The 21,629-nt window shown below is 39.3% G+C and overlaps 1 protein-coding gene across 9 annotated transcripts in view; it reads left to right on the forward strand.

Moving 5' to 3' along the window:
* The window catches only part of KLHL32 (kelch like family member 32), a 196,561-nt gene that overhangs the window by 136,887 nt on the left and 38,045 nt on the right, over positions 1-21,629 (forward strand). For 7 of the 9 annotated variants that reach the window (XR_002810886.2, XR_011422105.1, XM_014734212.3 and 4 more), the window contains one exon: positions 2,617-2,832. The exons of the other annotated variants lie outside the window; for them this stretch is intronic. Coding sequence is in view for 3 of the 7 variants with exons in the window: in XM_014734212.3 (XP_014589698.2) it covers positions 2,617-2,832 (216 nt within the window). In the remaining 4 variants the exon portion in view is untranslated. The remainder of the gene's footprint in view (positions 1-2,616; positions 2,833-21,629) is intronic. 9 annotated transcript variants of the gene reach the window in all.

The following is a 21,629-nucleotide window of genomic DNA, read 5'->3' on the forward strand; positions in this document are numbered from 1 at the left end:
AGTAGTTTACTGGGACACTGAAATTGTATCCAGAGCCCTGCAGCAGTCAAACTTGCTTCATAGATGTCCTGGCCAGAAGTAATTTATTCATCTCAAGGTGATGGTCCTGCAGTTCACTATGGAAGCTCTTTGTGCGAGGATTACACCTTCTTTCCTGCCAGAGCAGAATTTACCAATGCTAAAAAGTCAGATTTGGAGAACAAATTTAAACATGACTTGAAAAAAATTGGTGCTGGAGTCAAAATCTTCAGTATTCTTTAATAAAATCTGCTGAATGGGAAGGCAGGATATTTTGACTGAATGGCTGTGAGTGGACCCTTGGGTGTTTGAGTTGCAATGGATTTTAGTGGTCATCTGTAGTCAACTTCATTTGGAAGATAAGCATTGGTTCCTTTTCAATTGTGTTGGCAAACAGAGCTATTAAGAGCCAGAATCTTATGGCTGGTTCCTGAAGTCATCTAGCTTGACTCCTGTTAGGAATATAATTAAAGTGTCATCTCCCACAAAAGAAATAGGACCTAACGTAAAAGAAAATTAATCAGGTAGCTGTGATGATGAGGCAGCTGTTACTTGGAGAGCTGTTTTTATAATTTCTTTATTGTATGTTTTATTATTTAGATCAGCCTTATCCAGTAGAAACATAATGGGAGACACATGTAATTTTAAATTTTCTAGTAGCTGCATTAAAAAAGTAAAAAGAAACAGCTGAAATTAATTATAATAATATGTTTAACCCATTATATCCAGAATACTATTATTTCAACATATAATCAATATGAAACTTATTAATGAGATGTTTTACATTCTATTTTCCTTACTCCTTGCATTCGGTAATTTAACAATTATAGCACTTCTCAGATCAGACTAGCCACGTTTCAGGTACTCAGTAGCCACATGTGCTAGTGGCTACCATGTTACACAGTATAGAGTTAGAACATATTACTTTAAACTTTCAAATGTTATAGAAACAAGTACATTAGAATATGAATATTTTAGAAAGTGTTCTTAATACTCTTAGATAACTAGAAAAGGGGAGAAGTGTGTTGAAAATTACTTAAATAGATCAATGAAGGAAAATAGCTATCTAATGGTATTCTGCATTCCTTAAGTTACTGGAAAATATTGCTCACATATTAATAATTATAAGATATGTTAAGTGAAATAAGCCAGACAGAGAAAGACAAATACTGCATGATTTCACTGATGTCTGGAAGATAAACATGCAGATAACAGATTTGTGGTTACCAGACAGGAAGGGGCTGGGGGGTGGGTAAAAGGGGTAAAGGGGCACATATGTATGGTGATGGATAAAAATTAGACTACAAGGGAGCTGGCCCGGTGGCATAGTGGTTGAATTCACGTGCTGCACTTTGGCAGCCCGGGGTTTGCAGGTTCAGATCCTGGGTGTGGACCTATGCACCTCTCATCAAGCCATGCTGTGGCGGTATCCCACAAACAAAATAGAAGAAGGTTGGCACAGATGTTGGCTCGGGGCTAACCTTCCTTACCCCCCTCCCCTCAAAAAAAAAATTAGACTACGGGTGGTGAGCACTATGCAGTCTATACAGAAACTGGTAAATAATAATGTACACCTGAAATTACGTGATGTTATAAACCATTATGACCTCTATAAAATAATTGAAAAAAAATAACAATTGCAAGTTAAAAACGAGGGGAAACTAGGACACAGCCTGCTCTTATTCTGCTTAAAATAGGTAAGTCTCCTGTCAGCAAACCTGTGTACCCATTCTGATTCTTGCAGAGTTATGAGACAGAGGCTCCGCAGGAGTCGTGGGTCTCTGGGGGTATTATCTTAGAGCCCTGGCTAAGAGCTTGAGGACTTGTAGAGACAGGTAAAATCCCCCCAAATGAAGCATTGCTACAAGAACTCTTTAAAAAAGGAGGGGAAGATTGCCGTAGATGGTCTGAAGTTGTGAAGTTAACAAAAAAGAAAGAACAATTATAAATCGTCCATGTCAGATGGGTTCGATATAGAATTATTTGGTCGAGGAGTCTTTTCTGTGAGATTTCTTCGTTTCCTGAGACCTTCAGTGTAAAAATCTGTTTTTGAAATTTTATTAAGTCAAGATGGGTTGTTTTTACTCGAAGATGAACTTAATTTGAAGTTTTGGAGAGGGAGTAGGGGTCAGTCTATCTTCATAAAGTTTCATCTAATCCTGACTCCCTCTCTGCCTGTCCTCACATTATCTTTAGCAGAAAAAACTAATCACCCGTGAGATGTAAAATATGGCAAGGGTAGAAAAATTAATGCTTTTCATTGGTAAAATGTTTCTTAAACGTTTCAAAGTAACATTTCAGCCAATGAAACCAGAAACCCCTTTCAATCCCTTTATTAAGCTGTTTTTAAGCATTTGAGTTTTAAGAGGGGCAAAGTGAGGAAAAATGATGAATTCTAGAACAGTGGTTCTGTGCCCAGAGCCTTAGAATTGAGGGTTTTTGTGGTTTTCTGACATTATCAGTGGATTGCAGTCCCCTTTCTCCCCCTCCTGCAATGCAGACCTGAGTGAGTCAGTCTGAATTTCTTGCCTGCTCTTTTTTGGATTGATTTCTAAGAGATCTTTTTTTTTTTCCCATTTTTATTTCTTTGGCACCCAGGAATTAAATAGCTTTAATTACTTGGATCTGTACAGACTTGCTGACCTCTTTAACCTCACTTTGTTGGAGAAAGCAGTGATCGATTTCTTAGTGAAACATCTCTCAGAACTCCTGAAGAGTCGCCCGGAAGACGTTCTAATGCTTCCTTATTGTCTGCTTCAGGAGGTCCTCAAGAGCGACCGCCTGACCTCACTGAGTGAAGAGCAGATCTGGCAGGTAAGGGCGCTCGGCATGGGTCCTCTCTTGGCGTGGAGAAGGCATGAAATGATTAAAAGTTAACCGATTGAGAAACAATGACAACTCTTTTCCCTGGTTTGGTCCTGATCGGACTTGGAGTCTTGGAAGTCACGTTCCCTTAATGGGCAAGTGATTGGAGAACACCAGCCCTTGAGGCTCGAGGCCTCAGCTGTTGGTTTAACTCAGGGAATCTCAGGTGAGATTCCTCAGACCCTCACCGCGGCTTCCAGAGCCTAAGGTGGTTACATGAGAGAGAGCCAAGGGCTTTTATTCCCCGATAACAATAGTTTCTCAAACTGTATAGGAGAAGAATGGATTGTAAAGTGATATTTATGTATGTTTAAGACCAATGGAATCAGAATAAATTCTGGGCTTTCCTGTAAACAATTCAGAGCCGTTTCTTTGTTGGAGTAGAGAGCAGCTGGGACCTTAAATGAAACGAAGCTATTTTTGCACTGCAGTGGAAAAATCTCCCTCCTTAGTTCATTCTGCATTCATTGCTATTTTCCTAAGCCCTGCCTTTTCGCCTGACATAGCATTCTTTTCAAATATCCTTTGTCTAGAGGACAGGAGGACGTTTTGTGTTTTCAAGTTGATTATTCAGTTTAAATCCATTTCTGCTCATCCCCAGTGACTATCCTTGAACAATCCACATGATGTCTCTGGGAAACAGTCACGGCCCATCTTCTCCCCTTCATCTTACCCTGTCTGTCTTACTCTCTGAAGCACTGGCTAGTCGTCTTGTTGCTTAGGGCACCCATACCTTCAAGATTTCATGATTGTTTGAAAAATATTTATATGTAGTTTATCAGGGAAGGTGCGAAGTCTTCTACTATCTGAGGGAGCAGTGTATCTTAACAAATGACTTTCGGAGAGTACTTTAATTTGGCCAAAACAGAGTCATAGGTGGCTGTTAACTATCCAGCATCTGACTCAACTGATTAATGATTTTCTTGATGCCTTTCTCCCTTATTTCTTTTTTCGTCTTACCCTAATCAGCAACTTCCCTCTTGTTGTTGATTCCACCAGTGAGGATAATAAAAACTGCAGTGTACTGAGGGCCTTTTAGGACCCAGGCTCTTTGCAAACTTATTGACTTATCATTGCAACAAGCCTGAAGGTTGGCTTTTATCACACCGTCTTCCAGATGAGCAAAATGAGGCTTCAGTGTCTTGCTTAGGGTTACAGAGCAGAGCCAGCCTTCAAATCCAAGTCTGCTCACACCTGACCTCATCTCTCCAGGATTCCACACTGTCTTAACAAAGAAAATAGAAAGGAAAAAAACAAGCCGTAAATTTTTCTGCTTTCTCATAATGTTTGTTCAGGCAGAGGTCAAAGGTGTAAGGTGTTGGTGGGTACGAGTTTTGGGTATGAATTTTAATTATCTCTGGTTCTCCCCTATAAACACTCATCATCAAAATTACTCTGGTCAGTTCAAAGTGGGGAATTGCCAAATTTTCCTTCACTTCACAAAGGGAAAAAGAAAGACTTGGAATGCATTTTGCATTTAATTATTTCTGACCGAATTGAGATCTGAGCTGACCATCCTGGTGGCTTCTATCTCCTTTTGTGGCACGTTGAAGGCACTGCCAGAGATTGGCGTGGTAAGGTGCAGATGTCTGAGGGTCCAAAATTCCATACTGCCCACTTAAGAGTTATAATTGCCTCTCTAAAGGTTACTAATAATATAATGTAGAATTTTAAAGACTGCTTTCTGCTGCAGGCAATATTTTTTTTTATAACTGGTCCTCAAGAAAGAATTAAAAGACTCACATAAATATGATCAATTTAGCCATTCAGCAGGAAATAAGAAACTGTTTTGGCTTTATCTTAGTAAATAAGTAATTCTCTCATACTCAGCCCAATAGAGAAAAATCAAATCAGACCAGCCCTATGGCCTCAGGTATAGTTAAGTTCATCATTTTTGCTGAGGTTATACTAGTAATGCAATATGCCATGGAAGAAGCTAATATTCAGCCCAGGGTGAAGATTGGGTATGCCAGAGGATTAGTGTCAGGGTGCTTTACAGAAGTGAATCTTGATGGACAGGCTGGAGACAGATCTACAGAATCTCATTAAATTGCTGAATTGTTCATTACGGAACGTTCTCACTGTAATAAAGTGCTCATTGACTTTGACAAATCCCCATCCCATGTCTTAAAGAAGAACAGTGAAGCAGGGGTGTTGGGGAGGAGAAAGGAGATTGGCACCAAGGAGGACAGGTAATAGAAAAGCAGATGGAGGGGTAATTCTATTTAATTAATATGTGCAACTGGTATCTCATGTGTGAGCCCTGTAAACACACACACACGTTTACATGTGTGTCTCTTCCACTATCTGCTGATAATATAATCTGGGACATTCCCTTTTTTTGGCGAAAGGTCTCATTTTCATTATCCACCAGACTTAACACAGTCTGGCCCTGAAGAACGTGTCTTAAGAAACTTCAAATTATCCTCACCTAACAAACTCTTTTTTTTTTTTTTACTTTTTCCTGCTGTCCCTTGTCCAGTCCCTTTCCTGCTAAAATGTGCTGCAGGCCATAATAACCATTCTGTGGATCTGGAAACATGTGAAATCCCCCAAGATTATACCTTATATTTGCTCTTTTTTTTGTTTTTCATCTGACCTTTTGAAACTTTGTCTCTTTTTTTACAGAGGGCTTCCTTTTCCCCCCTAGACAATTTTTTTCTCCCTCCCATGGCCTGAAATTACTTGGCCCTTAGTTAACTTTACTTTATATTCACAGGTAACATAGAGACTGGAACCATATACACATTTTAGTGTATAAGGACATGGAATTCCCTTACACACTGTTTGTTTTTTTTAATTCAGTTCAATTCAGCTCAACAATTTGGTCTTATGTTTTAAGACCAGTGATTTCTCAGGTTTCAGATGAAAGACACCAAATTGGTTACTGGGCTCAAAGAAAGAGGAGACTAAAAATGAGCAGATCAGCTGAAGAGGAAACATGAGGCATGAGGTCACTCACATCCGTGACCTGGCAAATCTCCACCAGTTTTATTTTGCTTTCAAGTTGTAGCTCTAACTTAGGACTTTGTTTCAATAGGGCCCCGTTAAATTTCTCCTGTTAGATTCAACATACAGTTTCAGACTACTGAGCCCGGGTCCTGCTATAAAACTTAGAGTGAAATAATGAAGCAATAAAACAATTCCATACCTCTCCCATGTATTTAGTCTATGTTCATTTTCATGGGAAGCACTGGCTCATCTCAGTTTTCTTCTGAGGAAAGTGCATTCGTGGCCTTGTCTACCTCAGATTCTCTTTTGCTAGAATGAGGGGGAGATTACTTTCCATGGGGGTACAGTTTATAGAAAAAGTCTAAATATGATGTAAATTCTTATATTTGCTAGAATAGGGAGAAGGTGTGGCTCTCCAACTATCAGTATTTATTGAGCACCTACTGAATGCCCAAAGCCATGCTGGAGTGTAAGGCCGAGTACAGGTTTGCTAACTCCATTTCCTTCTGCCAGGCCTCATCCCAACTGGGGGGAATCCTTATGATTTTAAACCACGAATCCAGCTCTCGATTGTTATTTCATCCCTGAAGTATCAGAAATAAGAAAGATACTTTAAAATGGATAAAGATATTTTGTGCAAATAAAAATGAATATTTCTTCAGGCTGGCCTGGTAGTGTAGTGGTTAAGTTCATGCACTCCGCTTCAGCAGCCCAGGGTTCGCAGGTTCGGATCCTGGGCGCGGACCAATACACTGCTTATCAAGCCATGCTGTGGTTGTGTCCCACATACAAAATAGGGGAAGACTGGCACAGATGTTAGCTCAGGGACAGTATTCCTCACTGAGAATAAAAAAAAAAATAATAATATTTCTTGAGCTCCTGTTATGTGCTAGGCACAGTGTTAGAAGCTGAATCCTGGGGTAAGAAGCTTGATAAATATGTTCGATTATTGGCTCAGAGAGATTTGGTTTAGTTTCATCTCTGAATGTGAAGAAGTTTTATTTTCCTTAAATTATTAGTTATTAACTGTTTCCTACTTTTAGTGACGAGGACTTATCTTACTATTTTATAAGGACAGCACGTATATCAATGCTTTTCTTCCTTTATTAATGTTGGGTTGAGGGCACCTCCTTGTATTTTGAGCCTGACTTTGCCTGGACTTAATGGATAATAAGACCAAATAATTCAGTGCTCACATCACTGATGTCAAACAGGATCAGACCTTAGCAGGGAGAGAGTCTCCTTTATCCTAGTCGTATCCCACTTTAGTATGGCAAAGAGGGACCATTGTCACCTGGTTGGGAGCTGGCAGTAATCCTGTTTACATTTGACTTTTGATTATACATCCCCAGAGGCAGAGGCTGTGCCTCTAGTGTTTGCATTGAACGCTGCTATGTTGGTCTCTTGCACTCTATAAATAATAAATAAAACTAATGTAGAATTTTCATATTAAAATGTATTGAATGGATAATAAGACAGCCTACTATTCCTATATAAGGCTGGATGTATTCTAGGAAAATTGGTATACAAAATGAGTTTGGCCTTTTAAAACTGCATTTTTCCTTGTATTTTTGTTGGAAATTTGCTTCTGTTAAGTCGTACCATTTAACATCGCTGGAGACGTAAGTCCCATGTTGTTTAGAGTAGTCAACAAGCTCAAAGGTAGTGGTTTTTCGACGAGCCCCTCCTGGGCTTTTTATCTACACCACAAAAACACCCACGGTACAGTTTGATTTAATCATTTTCCTGAAAAGGAGTCCCAGAAGGTGAACCCAAACAAAAAGCTACTAGCCCTAGATAGTTGGAAAATAGAGGACACTGGCGATGTACTCAGCCGCCGTCTTTTATCTCTTAGATGATAAATTTGACCCAAATGAACCTCTGGCCAGGGAGAAGCAAGGGCTCCAAACAGTACTACATGTCAAACAATGCTATCATAATACTTCATATTTGAATGTCATATCACAGTTTCGAGAATGCTTCTGCATTTATCATTGCTTTGCTCTCCTGTGGTACAAATTGGGAACCTGAAGTAACAAAGCTAGAAATTAAACTCATGTCTTCTAATTCTTGGGCTTTTTCCACTTTGGTCCACAGCTTCTCAATTCATAATAGAAGCTCAAATTACTTGAGAGTTGTGGACACAGAGGTGCATCAAATTAATCCTGTGACTTTAAAAGACATTAGCGAGGACTTGGCCATTCCTGTTCTCTGGTGTAGCGCCCACCAATTGAAAGGATGATGGGAAACTCTCCCTGCCTCCAAGCGTGTGTCATGTTGCTAATTCTAACCCTGTGCTTCATGACGTGTGCTTCATTCATTTCAAGTAGTTATTGAGCGCCTGCTCTGCCCAATTGTGTCCTGTTGAGTACAACCATTGCCTGCCTCTGGCTTCTAGGCTGTCAATAGTGGGAAGATCCAGTGTGGTCCTGCTTTCCTGGATCTTATGACTGATAGGGAGCTCTACTCTCGCTCCTCTTTCCCACCTTGCCTGATTCCCTCCCAGTGGGGACTGACCTGTGCCAGATAGTTTAATGCTTTCTTTGCTAATTTGGGGCGTGTTGAAAGGATATGGCTAGATTGGAAAATGAAATGTTTTTATTTGGACATTTCAATACCACCCCATGTCCCTCTGCCTTTTCTTCAGTACTTTATTCAGTGTTAACTCTTGTTCATTGTATATACCCTCTAAACAGCTTTGCAAACCTTTGTCAATCCATGTGGTACATGCCAAACCTCAGAGAAATCAGACTGTGGGTGATCATTTAATCAGAGAACTCCATGAGTAGTGTTCTTGTGTTTAACACTTGGACCTTGGTGACTAGAAATGAAATAAAATACTGTGGCCTGAGAACTCTTATCCCCAAACAAAAATGTAATTTTTCATCATATTCCCACCCTTCCTCAATTTAATTTCATATATGCATGTATCATTACTGGTTTTTTTTCAGATAGGTACTTTCCGGGGATCTTCGTGATATCCCCTTAAGCTAATTAAATGTGTACCATTTCTCAATTTCCTTCCTGAAACTTCTTGCAGTTCCTCCTAGCCATCTAGTCTTTTCTAAAAATGTGATGAGAGTGTCTCCATTTCCTTCTTATTCGATGTTGGTGAAGAGAATAAAGAGTGGCTCCTTCGCATGCCAGATAGTGCTATGCCCGGAAGATGTTTTATCCTCTGAGGGCCCCCAGCTGGACACTGAGCAATGCTGCTCTTTGAGGGTTTGATGCGCGAAGCTGCCAGAGTGTATATTTAGTCATTTGTCCTGATCTACATGCAGCTAATTCCTCTGTGAGGACTCATCCCCGAGGAGCTTGACTAGCGGGCTTGCTGTTGTTTGTCTGGGCTGTGTGCCTTTGCAAGACGCATGACACACGCATTTCAGAGGGACTTTGCGCCAGCTAATCCTCAGCACTAGAGCTGTGGGTTGTCAAGTAGCTGTGAGGGGCAGTGATTATCAGAAATTACAAGAGACCTAACTTGTATTCATGTGCTGCTGTTCCCATGAGTTAATAGTTTTTTTCCTTCTTTTCTTTTAAAAAAAGAGCACAACAGAACAACAAGGCGATTTATGAGATATGACATATTTATGTTCTCTGCTTCTAATTTTCATTGTGATTCATGTTGTTTCCACACTGATATTTTTGTTGTTGCTGCTGTGAGAAGGAAAAAGATGACTGGAGAATATTACTTATGCATTGGTGGCCTGCAGTCATCTTGCTGTTACGTGGGTTATCAGGGATTTAAAAATAAAACCCAACTGTAAGCTATATGTGAGGTAGAAACCCCGAGGCTAGGCACAGAAGTTCATCAATAATAATAACCACAATAATAATTCTTTATAATCCTGGAGAGCTTTATATTTTTTAAAGCATCTTTCCACATATAATTTCGTTTGGGTCTCTCATCAGCCTTGTTAAGGTTGGTAAAGCAACTATTACCCAAATTTTAACACGTGAGGAAGCTGGAACTCACAGAGGTTAAGAGATTGATTGACTCACTTCACAGTGTAGGTTTCAATGCAGTCTCACTGTATTCCCTTGAAATACACCAAATCTTTAACAAAACAGAACCTCAAAGTAGCTGATACATCTCCTCACAGTCAGAGGTTATATTACTCTATGATGAGTGAGCCAGCGGTATACATTTCCTAATAAATTACCACTTTTCATTTTCACCTGTTGTGTGGCTTGGTGGGAAGTTGCAGAAAGGACTCCAATAAAAGTAGTACAAGAAAGTGTTGCTGAGGCTCCTTCTTTATTAGAGGCTGGAAAATTGGAGTTGGGGATGGTTTGATGAGGGAGAGTGGATAGAGAATTCTGGCAGAGGTAGGGAACCACCTTTCCTTCCTTCAAGGCACAAGGTGACGAAGTATAAAGCAGGAAGCAAGGCCCATAAGGGAGAATCACTTTAAAATCTGATCAAGAGATTTAAATCAGTGTGAAAGAAAACCTGGAGCACCATTCTTTTTGCTGCAGGTATATAGATGGTGTGGTGGAAAGCCTGCATGCTGTTGTTAGAAATCGGGTGGAACTTTGGTAAGGATTAATCATTATATCTTTATTTTACACACAATATATTGAAAATTTAGAAATTTATGCAGCAGAAATTGAAGTTGGGCGATAGCCTAGATAGGGGGTTTAAGAGAAAGGGAGAAAAAAATATCGATTTATTGAAATTGATAAATGTTAGTCTCTTTCCAACAGAACAGAGCCTGTGGCCACATCCCACATCACCAAACTATTTCTGTGGGAATCGTTATTAGGCCAGTTGAGTGCCCCATGGCCATGGTGTTCATGCCAGTGGCCATATCAGACTACTGAGACTTCCTGTTCTGGGCATTCTAGGAGAAAGGCTCTAAACTTAGCCATAGAGTGGCCCAGAGGCTCTAGAATTATTTACATTCAAAAGAGATGCCTGGCAAAGCCTTGACATTGATTGTAGAATACTGACATTCTCACACACTCCTTTCACCCCTTGCCTCCAGAACTTTTGCTATAAGTAAGAATAAAGAACACCTTAACTCGACACATCTGGAGGAGAAAGGTGGCCATTCTAAGTTAGTAATCATGGGCAGCATTCATAGATAAAGATAATTCTTAGACTTCTTTTGTGCCCACAATACAGAGTAATGCTTTCTCTGTGGTGAGGTTCTACTCCTTAGTCTGACCACCTCTGTGTTACTTGGAGTGGCACATTGGAGGAATGCAAACAGATTTCAATATTCTGGTAGACAAGCCATAACCAGGAAGAAAAATCCTCTTAGGAAAAAACATCCTTGATGGATTCCAAAAATAGGTATCACAGGTTTTTGACATTGTTCCCCTTTTTCTGTAGGAAGTATTACAAGTCAGTTTTGGTAAGTGGCACAGATATTGCTTATGCTTCAAGAACAGAAACTAAAAAGAGTCCTGCCAGCTGGAGGCACATATCTTGTTTGTGTGTGTTTTTGTTGATGAGAAGTGCCCACACGCTACCTCCTCTGGCCACGCAAGGAAATCAGGTAATTGAAGAAGTGATGGATGGTGCGCTAAAGTTTAAACATTTTAGGAGGACCTGTCTTATTAACACTTTAAAACAAGTGAGCATAATATCATTAATTTTGATTAATTCATTTGCTCTTAATATAGCTTTTAATTTGTAATTCTATGTGAATTACAATGTAATTTGGCATTAATTATACTAAATTGACTATAAGTCAGCCAATCACAGTGGGAAATTACTCACAGCTGAAAGTAAAACTAAACCTCTGCATCCAGAAAGGATGACACTTAGTTAAGAGGCGAATACTCTTTAGGCATCCCCGTCTTTGGCCATGAGAATGACATTGAACCTGCTGAGGACTGTGAGCGATTTCTTATTCTGCCCACTGCTGGGACTATAGACTCTGGAGTGAAACCCAATATAAAGGGTAAATAATAAACGAAATGAAGGAGTTGATGTATCAGGTTTGCCAGATCCCCCAAAGCATCTTTCTCTCTTCTCATTTCGTGTAAGATTCAGGCCATGTAGATGGCTGTGTAGTACTTTAGAATGATTAATTCCACACCTCTTGGATTCTAGGGGTTAGAACTGGCACTTACCTGGGTTGGCCTGCTTTTCATCTTCATGCTCTCTGATCCAGCTAGGAAATCCTGTTTGAGATCCCATGTGCTGTCAAGTATCCCAAAGTCAATCCTATTTGGCTGATACGCAAACTGCCTTTTGGCAGAAGGAAGTCGTGCCTTAAAAAGCCAGTACCACACTGGGAGAGGAACTAATCCATTAGGAGATAAGGGAGCACTTGTTATGGATAAAGCTTGCTGGAGGTGCCTGTGTGCACACGAGAAGTAAAGTGTCCGTGGAAGAATATGGACACTTGAGAACATGGCAGGAGAGCAAGGATGGGTTTGCAAAATACTTGTGTTCGAACCATTTGCCAGATATCTTCCTTTGAGAATTGTCTCCTAAAAAAGAATCAAAATGAAAACTTTGAGATGCTACAGAAAGTCATATGACAGATTTAGCAATATCCTTCTTGAAGTGTATTTACATGTAGATGGAACTATGGGAATTTTGTACATTCTGGGTACATTTATGGTGAGCAATTAACCCATAAAATGAGATCTGGCTATGAGAGAACAAATTTTGCTAAATATTGCATGGAAAATTCCAGGCTGTTTTTAATAACTGTTCTTTTTACTTTGCTAATTATATACCCTTATCTCGTCATTGCAACACACAATCTAGCAAATAAAATGGCTTAGGTTTTATGTAAAAATTTTGAGTAGAGAGCTTAAAAATCACCCTAAATCCTGAGCCAAGAGCCACCTTGTCCCCTATTTCTTACACACATGTAGGTGGGGTTTACACCACACATACACTCACCAGCAGACACGTATACACACACAGACATGCACACACAGATTAGATTAGATGCATATTTATCTTTGCAGCTAAAAGACTTTCCTTTGTTTTGCAGTACTGACCTGAATCATAGTACTTTCTTGATTGGCTGTTTAATCTCAAGATTAAAGAAGAAAATAGAAATTAGAAGCTTATTTTTGCTACTCCAAGTGTGTATTCCATTCATCATTAAGGATGTTAATGTCTATAGTTAACAATAGCTGCTATATAACTGCAGCTCTATATTGTCTCGATGTTCTCCAAATCCCTTTTATGCCAAATTTAGTCTGGCCTATCATAAAATTTTTTATTTCTTTTCCCCAAATATTCTTTTTGATATCAGCATTAGGGTTGGTGGGTTCCAGTCTGTTTCCTACCCTTGTGGATCTTGTTGTAGCTTCATATTCTTAACCAAAAACAACCCCTGTTTGATCCATGCCCTTTGATGGACGAGCTCGTTTGAGTTCTGTGTGGTGTTCTTCAAGAACAGGAGGATTTGGGGCAGGGAAAGTAGCGCTGAAGTAAACAGAGCTGTGGGGTTGAGAGAAAACATTTGCAGGGTATTTCTGCCCTCGGTTTTATCTTCTCGTCATTCAGAATGCCAGCAGAATAAATGGGTCTGTTAATCAAACAGCACTGAGAGGTTAGGTCATTGGAAGCCTTTTTAGTCATTTTGTGCTTTTCAAGAGTGAATTTGTTAGAATTATGCTGAATACCCACTTAAAGCCTCAGCTGATAACCCTACCTGTGTTTTATAACTCTGCACTGTCAGAACTCATAATAAGTCAAACATTCTTTCAGTGGTGCTCATAAGGGAGGAAAAAAAAAAACCTCACAAATTTAAGAGTAATTTCAGATTGTAAATGAAAAGGAGAGGCACGACTGTTCATTTGCACCAATCATGCCTGCCTTTCATCTGCTCTGATTAGGCCTGGTGCGGTTTCATCAGACCCCTCCATCACCGAGCTGTCACTCCAGCCGTCTGTTGATTGAAAACAATCAAGGCTCTGATGGCACAATTATTCTGACCCTTTAACTAGAGGCTGCTGTGATAATGAAAGGTTGATTATGATAGTTTGTGCCTCTTTCAGTTTGCCAAGAAGGTTAATTTGGGCATCAGACGGATGTTTAATGGGCGCTTGCTGGCTACACTGAGGTAAATGAGAACGTGCAGTCTTGGATATTGCACGGATATAGTTTGGCTGTCAATCATTGTCATTTGGAGTTTGTGCCTCACACTCTGGAAATCACATTTTATTTTTTCCTTGGGATTTAATTTATTCTGTGCCCTGAGGAAGTTCTTTCACTCGGTGACCTTCACAGCAGCTTTCTCTGCCTTTTTTTTTTCTTTTTTCAAATGGAGCTCAAAGGCACAACACATCTAGAAGAGCATTTTTCTTTCATTTTCACTTAAAAATGGAAACTTTAAAAATCCATCCTTATCACTGCCTTCCAATAGAGCAAATGTTTCCGTTCCGATTGTGAAGCGGGGAAGTATACACGACACGGATACTTCGGCCAGTGTGCTAATGCAGCAGCTCCCACAGTTCTGCACTGTTTCTTACACTAGCCAGCAAATGTAGTAGGTTCGGAATGGGCACACATGTAGAATCGAAGGCTCCATTCCCCTCAAATTTCTCTCATTAGCGTGTCTCCCACCATGTTGAGTTTCTGCTTCCAAGTGCAGCATCTGACTCTTTTGCCTACCTTCTTGGGAAGCCTGGGGGAGGAATGGAGGCAAGGAGACAGATATTTGTCTGTAGAAGTACAAAGCTTATTAAAAATTGCAAATTTCAATTTGTATGTAAGTCCAGCACCTAATCTTGTTTCTATTTGAAGCACAGGGTAAAAATGATTCAGGCACCTAATAATGCTGGCGTTTATGATGTGTAGCTCATTGCGATCTTCTTTTATGCATACCTTTTAAGAAGAAAAATAGCGGAAAAGAAAAAATAAAGGCAAACTTTTATTTCTGTCTCTAGGCTGTGCATAGTGGTCTCGTAGATTAGGTACGTGAGAGCTAGAATCATTGTTCTGCTTTTTCACTTGTGTTGTCTTCATTTTCTTTTTCTCCCAATGAGCATTCAGCAGCATATTTCTACCCAGCTTTGGACGTTTTTTTCTCACATGTCAATTGTAAAACAATTAAGTCTATAGATGTTAAAGTGACAGCATCATAATGATTATAATTTTACTTCAAGTGTTCTATTTTCACATTATTTCTTGCTTAAAAAAAGCTATTTGTTTTTGAATGGTGAAGAGAGTCATTAAGTGATAATCCAGTCTCACCTGAACAGACTCCAAAAACGCATTATCATTGAATCCAGTTACTGTTTTAATGTGGCCCTTATTTAAGCATGTTTATTTAAAAAGAAATGAGAATAGGAATGTGCATATATGTATATTCTTCACCACACTGGACCATGAATGATTATTTTTGTTTAGCTGTGTGGACAGCATGGATAGCATAGCCCTCAGGGATGCTTGGTAAAATTATTGATTAGTTATGTCTTGTTTTGTTTAAGAAATGAGGAGTAAAAAGATAATTAGGGGAGAAATGTGTCAATCAAATCAGTCAATAGTTTTTTGGTATTTAGAAAGAAGTGTGAGGTTAAATTTTAATAGTAACTTGTATCTGTGTCAAAGAGTGATTTTATTCTATAGATTCACTGTGTCTGCAAATTAATGGGACGCAAGCAAAGACTGTTTCTTCTTAAAGGAAGTATAGCTCATTATTTCAAATTGCTTTTGGTCTAACCTGACTGGGTTCCTACCTTCCCCCAATCTGTTGTACCCTTTATATCTAACTATGGAAAGCTAATGTCCAAAATAAAGGACTTTTCCTATGTCTTCTTAAACCCTCCACCACATGCCCACCACTGAGCGCTCACGTTGACTCAGTGCACCGAGAGTTTATCTCCTGAGCAGCAATGACCCCCTCAGAGGGTCCTGCAGAGTATTTTAGTCATTGTCTCCTGGCCTGCTCTGGTGTTTCTTCTGCTCCCAGTACAGGGCCCAGTCATTGGACCCAGTTTCTCTTTCCTCTTCAGTCCTTCCATCTCCACTTTCAAAGTTCCCCTTGCTCTTCAAAAACAGTGTTCCTCCTAATCTTATAAAGATGCCTCAGATCTGTGATTTCTCCAGATTGCAGTCTCATAATTCCAATTTTCTCTCTTTCAGCAAATGCTTATGGATTTCCTCCTGGGTGCCAGGCACTGGGGCTGAAACACGATCCTTCTCTTAGTATAGCCTTTGGAACAACTGCTACTTTCTACTCATTCCTTCATGCACTGCAGCCCCCTTCTCCCTCGCAAGCCTTCTGAGATTGTCAAGCCACTGGTTCTCCTGCATTGGGCCTGTCTTTTCTGCATATCCATCTTCCTTACGTGACTACCATAGAGTGACTCTCTAAGCCACTTCCCCCACCCAAAAAAATGTATGGTAATTGTGCTGAAGAGTATATCTTCTTTGAGAAAAATATTACTTGTGTATTATACTCAAAGATGTTGCCAGGTGCAAGTAGAGGATTCCTTCTTCTCTAGTTATTTATACTATGATGAAATGGAGTTAGAGAATGCAGTGTGAAATACTTTATTTGAACATCAGTAGCCAGGCTGAAATTCACGTAGTGAAGTGGTCAGTGCTTGGCATTGCATTTATGTGTCTTCTCTGTAACTCACTGACAGTGTAGGCCCTGGCTCCCTAGTCCACCAGCTCCATCCCCTGGGTAGTCGAGTCTGGCCCCTGACAGTGTTTATTCATGTGTTTCAGTTAGTGGATTCCATGCTCCAATCACTGTACTCTGTAGCTCTAAATTAATGTTTAAAGTGACCTTTGAGGATTCTTTTTATTTGGAGGCTGCCAACATTAAACCCTTAAACGCAGCTTAGATGCCGCCTGGACATCTAAATTCATCATAGTACCACTTCTTGGAGAAATTTGACTGTCTCTGTTTCAGTGACCTGGGACAGCTGCTTGAGCCTGTGAGGTCCTCTTGGTCTTTAAAGGTTTAATTTGAGGTGGGGAGTCTCTGCCCGCAAACCTACTCTTGGTTCATTGTTATTGAATCAGTTCATAAAGAAATATACAAAGGCTTGGTGCTCTCAGGATGCTCCAGGGCATGTTTACAAATTAAATAGCTTTTTTTTAACCATAAAATTTATAAGGTACCAGTAATATTTAAAACACCCATGAGGGAAATGACGACATAAAAAGATGGCTTTTCTGTCTGTCTGAAAATCTGCCTACATAGACTGAAACTTCCAAACTTGAGGACTTTTTCTTGCCCTGATTCCATATTCCATGAGTATGTTTTACAGGTACATGTTAAGACACTCGAGGTCAAGAGTAAACCTTGAGTTTTATGGTATTAATAGAGCTTGGAAGTGAATGGCAAATAAGAAGGTGTGTATATGAACTGATTTGAATCTTCTTTCTCACCAACTAAGTTCCTGGCACATAATGGACACTCAGTAGGACATTGAGGAATGGATGAATGAAAAATCTAAAAGAAAAGATTCCTGGTTATATCATTTGCCCCAGAACAAGAAAACAAGAAGAAAAGTGATCAACTCAAATGATCAATCGGTATTTTAGTTTTCTCAAGCCAAATAGTTTATGTATATTTTTTCTTGCCACTAAGTTAACTGAGTTGAGATTTGAGGGGACTCATGGACATGAATTCAAGTATTTTCAATGAGAGACTCCAGCCAAGTAAAGAAAGTGAGCATACGCTGAGTGTTATGCAGAGACAACAAGGTTTATGTCTATATCTCTCTTCATTCATTCATTCATTTATTCATGTTTCTCTGTCTTGGGATTTAACAAAGCCACAGACCCTAAATTACTGGGTTGGCATTACTGAGTTTATTTATGTGAAAGGGCTCATCATAAGAGCTAGTTCATAATTTGCAACAGATTATCTGCCAAGCTTTTATTATCGCTTTACAACATGTGAAGTATTTAATACTGTGTAGGAAGTTTCTTATCAACTACAGCAATCTCTCAAAATTTATGTCAATGTTGCACAATATTGTGTCATATAAGAATAGTCTGTGCTGGCTTTATCATGAGTTCAAAAGGATAATTGAATTGAGGATCAGCTCCATCTCTTGGTGGCACATTGCCATCATATTAATTCTGTATATTGTCTATATGTCATAGTTTACCAAGTGCTTTCACATGTTATCTCATTCAGTCCTCTGTAGACCTCTATGACATAACTAATATCATCCTTGTTTTATAGATGATGAAACTGAGCTTCAGTGTGTTGGTGTTTTTCATAAATGTTCAAATATATTTTTAGTTGCAGAAACAGGTCTTTTGACATCAAGTCCTGCCTCCTTTTCATGTGTCACATTCACCTATATGGGCACGTACCAGCTAGTGGTAGAAAAAGGCATCAGGGTTTCCCTGGCCTTTTCAGCTCACTTCACCCTGATAACGCGTCCTCATTGCACGCAGTAGCTGAGAAATAATGAGAAATGGTGTGACCCAGGTAGGGTCACACTAGTCCTGTTGCCAACGGGCTACAGCAGGGTTTTCTTCTATTGACCAAGTCGATTTTCTCTCATTTTCCAGTGTTGTTCTAACAATATAATCTTAGCATCTCACTAAATACATGCAAAGTCCCTTTTACATCCAGAAGGACATCTTACATAAAAATATGCAGACACTAACATTTTACTTACAGGTTGCATATCATCAGTCCAGCATCAAGTAATACTCTGATGCCATCAATGATTAGATGGATGAGTATTATCTTTTGGTTCAGAGACAGTCATCAGACCATTGGAGGGCAAGTATAGGAAGTTATTTCTAGTTGTTCCTTTATTTTGCTCAAGTATGAGGAGACCGAGAATGGGTTCCGTTTTCCCTACAGCATCATTGGCGTAAGTGATGTGGGACATTCCTTCCATCTAAAAAGCCTTAAAGACACTGGATATGGGGATGGTATATTTAATGGCAGTCCTGAGGTAAAAATTTATGTGAATAGTTTACTAAATATTTACATTTCTATGCAAAATCTCATTCTGGGATTCTAAATAAATAGTACCTTTAAGCAATTGCCTTACAAATTTGAAATGTATGTTCTTTGGCTGAGATTATTTTATTTTTTAAGAGATGGTATCTATTAAGTGAGATAATATGATCTGAGCAAAGTTGTTCCCAAGGAGAAAAAGACGATGATGTAACCCAATTCTCTGCATGTGGGCCTGTGTGCATATGCACTTTCACGTGTACAGACACACACATGTATTTCTGGTGAGTACAGAGTTATAGACAAAAAACATCACTTTGTTTTTCTGAAAAGAGATTTATAAAAACTATCTGTGCTGTAGAAATCTGTGGCTTGTATACTAGACACAGTGATTAATTTTGGTTGCCTCTCCCACGTATCAGAATTTTGGAGGATGCTACCTTAGAATATTACTTTTTTGTGGATCCATAGATGACATATATCCTAGAGGTAGAAGAGACTCTCTCATCAGCTCACTGACTTTACAGATGAGAAGCCAAATGACTGGTCCAATGTCAGCTGTGTACTCACGCTGCTCTTTGTATTGACTTTTCAAAGATCTGCTCAAATTGGTGGCCAGTTCTTGCAGGTGGAAAGGACATCACAATATACTGATGCCACCTCTTTTCCTATCTTTATTTTCTCTTCATCTGGATGTATAATTTACCTTTTAAAGAATCCTCTTGTATTATAAGACTGAACTAAAGGACAACCCTTAGGTCACTTTTTATTTGCCTCCTAAAGACCTGGAACTTCAGTTGGCAGGTCTCGGGGTAGTATTCACTGGGATTCCTCCAGTCCTGTAAGGTTATCCCTTTCTATGGGAAGGAGACGCTTTGGTCTCAGGACTCTTGCTTTGGGTGCTCTGCAGTATGCATTTAAAAAATATGTATGAAGATGACCATTGGGCCCAATATTTTTGTTCTTTCCATTTTATATTTTAAAATAATTTCAAACTTAAAGAAAAGTTGCAAGAATACAAATAGTACAAAGACCACCAATATGATTTGCTGATTTCTTAAACAAATTGCTTAATTTGCTTTATCATATGTTTTGTGTCTCTTGATTATATTATATATATATATCTTTATTATATTATATCTAGATATAAAAATATATGTATGTGGGGCTGGTATGGTGGTGAAGCTCACACACTCTGCTTCAGCGGCCCAGGGTTCATGGGTTTGGATCCTGGGCTCAGACCTAGCACTGCTCATCAAGCCATGCTGTGGTGGCATCCCACATAAAATAGAGGAAGATTGGCACAGATGTTAGTGACAATCTTCCTCAAGCAAAAAGAGCAAGATTGGCAACAGGTGTTAGCTCAGGGCTAATCTTCCTCACACACACACACACACACACACACACACACACACACACACGCAATATGCATATCTGTAGATAAACATAGTTGCAGAATAGATATATATCGAAAGAGAGACACAGAACTTTTTTTCTTAGCCATTAGAGAGTAAATTGTATGTATCATGTTTTTTTTTTTAATTCCTAAAAAATCTAGTAACTTTTCCTCTCCATGGAAATCTTTAGTAAACAGCAAGAGATTTCTATGATCTGAAGAGAAACCAGAGTACTCTCAGGCACAAATTTTATGCTAAGGTGAAAATAAGAGCATTTATCAATCTCCCAACTTTATGTAAAGTTTTAAATGAACAAGAAAGCACATGTGTTATTTTCATATCTTCTAAGCTGAATATTCTTTTTAAAATCTGTCAGGTCTTTTTTCTGACAGTATATGAACCTGGGGCCTCATCAGATGTGATTCTGTTGAAATATGTTTCTTAGAGGAAAAAATAACCTATGTGTCCTATGTAAGTCTGTAGTCAGCTAAAATAGTTAATGTACAGCCTCCCTTGAAAAATCTGGTTTACCAGTAAAATATTGACATAAATTTAACTATAGCACTGAAGTGAGCACTGTTATAATTTTAAAATTCCTTCTTGGTAACATTTTCCTTGTTCTGCTAGAGGAAAATGCGCTGATCCTGTGTCCCTAGTTTCCAGTGCTTTTGGATTTTATAGGATCATTGTCTTTGAATACAAATTTTTCATTTGACCTCAAATAAGAGAATATGGCTACAAAATTTGGTACATTTATTTATTAATATGAACTTTCCTCTCCATGGCAGTCATTATTCTGGTTTAATATGTCACTGTCTGAAACTTACATGCCTCATCTTAAAGAGATGAACTTCCATATAGTTTAACACGGCGAGTCCCAACACCTGCTCACTTGCACTCGGGAAACTTTCACATTTATCAGCTAAAGAAACTGTATGTAATATTAAAAATGTGTCTTGCTAAAGTTTTATGTTTATGTTTATTCAAATTTAAGGCATTATGAAATAATATAGAAAATAGTGTACTTTCATGTAATATATACTAGTCAATGCAACTTTCCTTTGGGGACATGGATTTGAAGAAGCAGGGTGTGCCTGGTACTCTGCTAGAAAGGAAAAGTTCTGTCTGTGCATTGTCACTCATCCTATTAAAACATGCTCTCATGGCTTCCCACTCCTTGTTGCCCAAGTGCTCTCTAACATGTCCGGCTCCTTGGTGGAGGTTCAGGAATGTCTGTTGGTTGTTGATTTGCTCCTGTGCCCTTCCTTTGTGCCTTTCTGAATTTGCGCAAGTGTAGAATTTGTGCTGCCTTTCAGGCACTGAGGGGAAACTGGTGCCCTGGCTTATCTCAGTGCAATGACAGGACCGGCTAGGAGATAGACACTTTTGTCTTCACAGCGTGGGCTCCTGCAAAAGGGAGGGCTCAATTTGCCCCTTCAGCAAAGCTGTGTGCAACCAAGTTTTAAGTTGGAGAATAATTATAGCTATCCCTGGCCAAAGGGGGCAGAATAAGGCTGGGGGCAAAAATACC

Source organism: Equus caballus, chromosome 10 (genome assembly GCF_041296265.1).
Source record: "Equus caballus isolate H_3958 breed thoroughbred chromosome 10, TB-T2T, whole genome shotgun sequence".
Classification (NCBI taxonomy): domain Eukaryota; kingdom Metazoa; phylum Chordata; class Mammalia; order Perissodactyla; family Equidae; genus Equus; species Equus caballus.